We start from the raw sequence: 6,563 nt of genomic DNA on the forward strand, positions 1-6,563 counted from the left end.
TCCTTGAGTCCATATACGGAGGGACCTACCCATTCCACTGGCTTGTCCTATAGCCATTTTCTTGGTTCCACCTTCATCAAGCATCTAGGTGTTGACCAAACTCCAGAATTCTCCTTCCAAGAATGTTGGGTGATTGCCACATCTTATCCAATATCTGGGTTAATCTTTTTTTTTTTCTTTCTTATTTCTCTCCTCTTCCCCATGCCCCCCCCCCCAATTGTCTGTTCTCTGTGTCCATTCACTGTGTGTTCTTCTCTGTCCATTTATATTCTTGTCAGCGGCACCTGGAATCTGTGTCTCATTTTGTTGCGTCGTCTTGTTGCATCAGCTCTCTGTGTGTGTAGCGCCATTCCTGGACAAGATGCACTTTTTTTATGCTGGGCGGCTCTCCTTACGGGGTGCACTCCTTGCGCGTGGGGCTCCTCTACATGGGAGACACCCCTGCATGGCATGGCACTCCTTGCATGAGTCAGCACTGTGCATGGGCCAGCTCACCACACATGTCAGGAGGCCAGAGTTTGAACTGTGAACCTAGCATGTGGTCCACATGGAGAGAGTTGTGCCTGTATGCCAAAGGATAGGGGGAATGTTGTCTTCACATCACTGTACTAGGGTGGTTAAGACTAACCCAGAGAAGCGGATTCGGGCCAACGGATAAGGCCAAAATGCATACATTTCTTCCCTCACCAAAATCTATTTCCACAAGTTGGAGCAAGATGGCTGCCAACATCTGTGAGGGTTCACCTTCCTGGGCTCCTCCCTTCCTCAGGCTTCTTTTTCCGGGGCTCAGGGTTTCTCTTTTCCTGGGGCTCGTTTCTGCTTCCTCTGTGAGCACCCTGCCTTAAATTCCCTTCATCTTCTCTGCTTCCATCCTTGAAACCACCGCAGTCCTGGATTTATCTGGGGGTTGGCTTGAAACAGTGGCTGCCTCACCTTTGTCCAGGGCAGGTTGAAACAATAGCTGCCTTCAGAGCTGGGCCCCCAGCTATCCAATTCACTCATCAAAAGCCATGAACAGTGATTAGCCTTGCCTGCCCCTGTTCTTGGAGAAAAGGATTTCTATGTCCCTTTATGAAACTAGGGAGCTAGCCAGGGACAGGACCCCAAAGTCACATGTTGTGAGAGTACAGGATGGGTGCTGGTAGCTGTGCAGAGAGAACAATTTACTGTTCTTTGCTGTAGTGTATCAGCCTCTTCCTCCCACCCTTCCCTGCATGCTGAATTGTGTTCTTCTGATGACCTCTTGAGTTTCAAAATACTTGTGGTAAGTTTCTGCCTGTTTAATAGTTGTTTTCCTGGAAGGACTCTGCCATCTTCCTTGGAAGGCCACATATGTCTTCTTGGCCCCTTCTCTCCCTGTTCTTCCTGAGAGCTAAAGGCCTGAGAACATGATATGGCAGGGACCAGCATGGAGGAGAGCATTGGGCTGATGGAGTTCATAGGCTGCATGGGTCTGGTTTCCCTCAACAAATGCATTCCTGGTCAGAAAGCCATTGTTCACTACTTTATTCATGGATTTCTTCAGATTTGGGAACTTGACGAACAGAGTACTACTTCATTGACAGGCATTTTCCAGTGTCCTGTATCCTGCCTGATGGGTCAGTGTAGTGTGAAGCAAGCCACTTACATATCCTGGACCTGGGCCTTGTTGGAAGCTGCTGTATTATCCTGTTCATGGCATTTGCAGCATGTCTACAATAACATAATTAACAAGGTTCATGAGACACACTTAGCTTGTGTGGTGGCTTGGAGCAATGTAGCCCAAGAAAACGGAGTCTTATGCTTAATCCATTCTGGTGAGAGTGAATCCATTGCAAGTAGGATCTTTTGATGAAGTTGCTTCAGATAGGGTGTGGGCCAATTCAGTCAGGATGGCTCTAAAACTGGAGTCCTTTATAATCAGTCTGAAATTCAGACAGATAGAGAGAAAGCCATAGAAAGCAAGAAAGTGAAACCATAGAACCCCAAAGTGAATGGAGAGGTTGACATGGACATTGACATGTGACAGAGCAGCCTAGGATGACGGGTCACTGGTAGCCAAGCCAAGAATGCCAGGCCTTGGAAAGAGAGCATCACCTTGATGGCAGCTTCATTTGGAATTTTTCTAGCCTTAAGACCACAAGCTAATAAATTCCCATTTTTAAAGCCTACCTACCTGTTGCATTGTATTTGCTTGAGCAGCCATTGAGTTATGAATGGTATCAGATTGCCACATGAAAATATGAAAGAGAATAGGAAAATAAGAAAAGTAGGACTGAATAATAGTAAAGGATTAATTCAAGATCCTGTAATTAGGAGATCCATCAATGTGGAATGGAAAATGGTGGAAGTTCACTTTTCCTTCATCTACTACATCACAGGTTGGTGGCATTGGGCAGCAAATTTGTCTCTAAACATAGTATCATCCTGTGAAGTCCTTTTTACTCCATTGGACCGTTGTTGTTTCTCTGGGAGCTGTCTCTTGGCCTGAGTGATGTAGGGTGGCACCGTGTGGGAGCGCCGCGACAGCAAGGGTCGGCTCGTCTCCAGGCGCCGGTGCGAGTCGGACCCGGGTGGCAGGAACAGGCGTTAAGGCCCTCCGCTTGGGGTTCGGGCGTACTGCCCACCCCTCTGCCAAGCTGCACCCGCTTCCCCCTCGGTGGCCTAACCCCACCTTTCCCCCGAGGGCCACCGCCGCGCCATGACAGCCCCGCCTCGCTGCCGCCGAGAACCCTGGCTACCCCGTCTTCTGCCCGCAACCAGTGATGCACCCCTGCACGAACCAATCAGCCGTCTGCTGCCCCCTGGCCATGTCCCCTGCTCCTCCCCCATCTTCGCCCTATATTAACCACTGTACTTCCTGAGTAGATCAGACTTGCACACAGGTCCTGGTCTCCTTGGTAGTCTTCTTCCTATCGCGCATCCTCCGTACCTTGCCGGCCCCGGAGCGCCTTCTTGGAAGGACCCTCCGTGTGTTGCAGCCCTCTGCCCGAGCCCACACCGCCCCTGCAGCAGCCCTCCGGGCGAGCCCACACTGCGACAGAGTGATATTTCACTTTCAGGGTGAGTTTACACTCACTGTCTAGAATATTTGGATTCTGGAGAGTATAGCTGGGTTTCTGGAGAAGCAGAAAGACATGCCTGGCAGTTACCATAATAAGAAATAGACACAATTTTCTTTGACTGTGCTGATTCTTGCTACCACTCTACAAATTGAAACTCCCTTCATAGGGAAGGGAAGCAATTACTGTCAGTCAAACAGAGGCTGGGCCAGCCTGAGGCAAGGACAAGACACTAAAATGGTAAAGCCAAAGTTTGTCTGGCTTCCTCCTAGGTTTCTGACGTGGTATTGTGTCTTGTGGGTAATCCACCTGACCATAGAAACACCTGTTTCCTGAGCTACACCAGCAAGGATAACAACCAAAATGCCAGTGATTTTCCATGAAGCTTGCTCAGGATTGCTTAGTGTGCCTAGACAAAACACCCCTGCTTCCCTCACTCTTTCTTTTCAAGTTTGATACCCAGTGCCCAGACTCTTACTTATCCCACCTAAGGCCAGGGATTACTCTCCAGACCCACCCACAGCCACACCCAGTGGTTGTGACCTAATGCATTCAGGTTACCAGGTGACCTGCTCAGGGATAGGATGCCCAGAGCCCTGAAGCAGTTCTTTGTCAGGGTCTCTGGAGGTGGCATGCATCCTCAGCAGATGGCACAGTCCTGGACTCAATGAGTATATTCTCTTTATACATTTTCTTTGGACAGGTTTCACTGAGCTGGGGCATGAAGCTGGTGGAGGACCAGGACACCCTCAAGGTAGCCATCTTCCTGCTTGAGCTCTGGGCACACCTGGGTTCTGCCCAGTGTTCTCAAGATCATCCCTCATGGCGCTACATCTCCTCCGAGGTGGTGATTCCCAGGAAGCAGATGTACCATGGCAAAAGTTTTCAGGTACCAGGCTGGGTCTCCTACAGCCTAAAATTTGGTGGCCAGAGACATGTCATCCACATGCAGCTCAAGAAACTGCTCAGGCCCAGATATCTGCAGGTGGTATCCCAGGACGACCAAGGTGCCTTACAGACTGATCATCCCCATGTTCCTCGAGATTGTTACTACATCGGCTATCTGGAGGAGATTCCTTATTCCCTGGTCACTGTGGACACTTGCTATGGAGGCATCGAAGGTATTATGAAGTTGGATGACCTTACCTATGAAATCAAACCCCTCAAGGATTCCCACAGGTTTGAACACATCATTTCTCAGATAGTGGCAGATGGAAATTCAATGGAGCCTGCATATAAACCGGGAACCCAAGAGGAAATAGATTCCTTGTTCTCTGCAGAAAACATCAGTGTAGCCCCAAAGTTGTCTAGCACACGATTTGCATCCCATGAAATCACTATTCAAGGCCTTCCTCAATGTTCTCATGCAATGTATAGAACAATGAACAACTTTACAGAATGTGTCAAATATATGATAAGTCATACTAATGTAGTTGACTCATTTTTGTGGAGTATACATGTACGTTACTATATTACTGCTTTGATCATATATAATCAAAGGGATCCGGCCACTCTGACTCCTTATACAGTGCCAGGAAGTCCATTTTTTGGATATTATCGACGGACCATCTATCCAAATATTCGACACACGTCATCTTTCTTGGTGAATAGAGATGGACCAGGGGACCAGGCTTTTGTTACGAGATTTCAACGTTTGTGCTTTGATGACAATCTGGCAATGGTTGGCCAGCTAGGGAGACCGTATATACTGCTTTCTACGATTACAGCACAAAGAGTTGGGAGACAATTGGGGCTGTATTTCGATGAGGAATTTTGTGTTTGCCAGAGGAGGGCCACCTGCATTATGGAAACATACCCGGGGATAACAGATGCATTTAGCAACTGTTCTTTTCACGATATGGTAAGTATATATACGCATGGGTGGAATTGCCTTGCTGAAGATCGTTACCGGCTTTGGAATGAAACGCTAACAGAATTTCGTTGTGGAAATGAAATAGTGGAGGACAGAGAGCAATGTGACTGTGGCTCCTTCAAGAAGTGTTATAGTAACCCCTGTTGTAATAATAACTGTGAACTGACACCTGGGAGTCATTGTGACATCGGACTGTGCTGTACAAACTGTACTTATGCTCCAACTGGGACGCTCTGCAGACCTATGAGAAATATATGTGATCTTCCTGAGTACTGCAATGGGCACACCCATTCATGTCCTGAAAACTTTTATATGCAAGATGGAACACCCTGCAGTGAAAAGAGCTACTGCTTTAAAGGCAACTGCACGGATCGTGACTTGCAATGCAAACTCATCTTTGGTGTCACTGCTATGGATGGTCCAGATGCTTGCTATACAATGAATACTGAAGGAGACCGATTTGGAAAATGTACGAGACGTTCAGATACTAGACTTCATACTCGATGTCCACCAAACGACAAGTTTTGTGGAAGGTTGCAGTGCACTAATGCCACTCATCTTCCACAGTTGCAGGAACACGTTTCATTCCATCAGTCTCTCAAAGAAGGTGCCTTTTGTTTTGGGTTGGATGAACACCGTCGACAAGGAGCTATTGATGTTGGAAGACCGAAAGATGGTTCCATCTGTGCCCCTGGAAGGTACTGCAATTTTGTCTTTTGCAATGGATCTGTGGCAAGTATCAGGTATGACTGTTTCCCTGAGAAGTGCAATTATAGAGGAATTTGCAACAATCTAAAGAACTGTCACTGCCATGTAGGCTGGGACCCACCACTATGTCTAAAACGTGGTCCTGGTGGAAGTATAAACAGTGGACCCCCTCCAAGGAAAATGCGATCTGTGAAACAAAAAAAAGACACAGTGATATATTTGAGACTGATCTATGGTCGCATTTATGCCTTACTATTTGCATTACTCTTTGGGTTGGCCACAAATGTACGAAATATAAAAACTACCACAATCATAGAACAGGAAAAAAAGCCTTAGGATGAAGAGAAAATGAAAGAGAAAACAAAAAGTGGTAAGCCTTAAGGAGGGAAGAAATAGAACAAAAATTCAGTCCACTCCAAAATGACTGTAAAAATGTAGGGCATACCCAAAAGAACATTTGTGAAGAAAAACAGAGCAACTGTAACAAGACTGAAAAACTTAAGTAAAAAACTATAGACAGCAAGAAATAAAGGAATCCTACCACCAGTTATGGTCAGCACTGATGATAAGAAATCAGTTCTCTTCAAGAGATCCATGGCATTTGCTTGCAATAAATTTCAACTCACATGAAGGTTGGTGTACATGTTTTATAAGGTATTGATAGCCCATACTGAATCTGAGCTTCTGAAAGCTAAAGAATACCTCAGTTAGCACCTGGGCCATAACCTCAGATTTCTGGGCCCAGAATTAATGGAAGTTGGCCAGAGAATCCTTTGGGGACACATTCAGGATATTTCTCCAAAACCACCCTCTTGAGTGCAGAGGTTTTCCTTATTCCCTAGGCAATCTGTGCTTCTCTAAACCCAAGGTGAGTTTAGGGCAATTGGAGGCTACCCTTAATGCACACTGCCTGCTACTCCCTGCTGTGGAAGGGATGGGGT

General features: G+C 46.7%; 1 protein-coding gene across 1 annotated transcript; it reads left to right on the forward strand.

Annotated features, from left to right (window-relative positions):
* Positions 1–3,665: 3,665 nt before the first annotated feature.
* On the forward strand, positions 3,666–6,253 carry LOC101436928 (disintegrin and metalloproteinase domain-containing protein 21-like). Its single transcript, XM_004484399.2, has one exon. The coding sequence runs from the start codon at positions 3,709–3,711 to the stop codon at positions 5,956–5,958; it is 2,250 nt and encodes a 749-aa protein (XP_004484456.2). The 5' UTR covers positions 3,666–3,708; the 3' UTR covers positions 5,959–6,253.
* The last annotated feature ends 310 nt before the right edge of the window (positions 6,254–6,563 follow it).

Source organism: Dasypus novemcinctus, chromosome 7 (assembly GCF_030445035.2).
Source record: "Dasypus novemcinctus isolate mDasNov1 chromosome 7, mDasNov1.1.hap2, whole genome shotgun sequence".
Taxonomy (NCBI): domain Eukaryota; kingdom Metazoa; phylum Chordata; class Mammalia; order Cingulata; family Dasypodidae; genus Dasypus; species Dasypus novemcinctus.

Coding starts and splice junctions, on each gene's coding strand:
- LOC101436928 (XM_004484399.2), top strand. CDS start 3,709: ATGAGTATATTCTCTTTATACATTTTCTTTGGACAGGTTTCACTGAGC.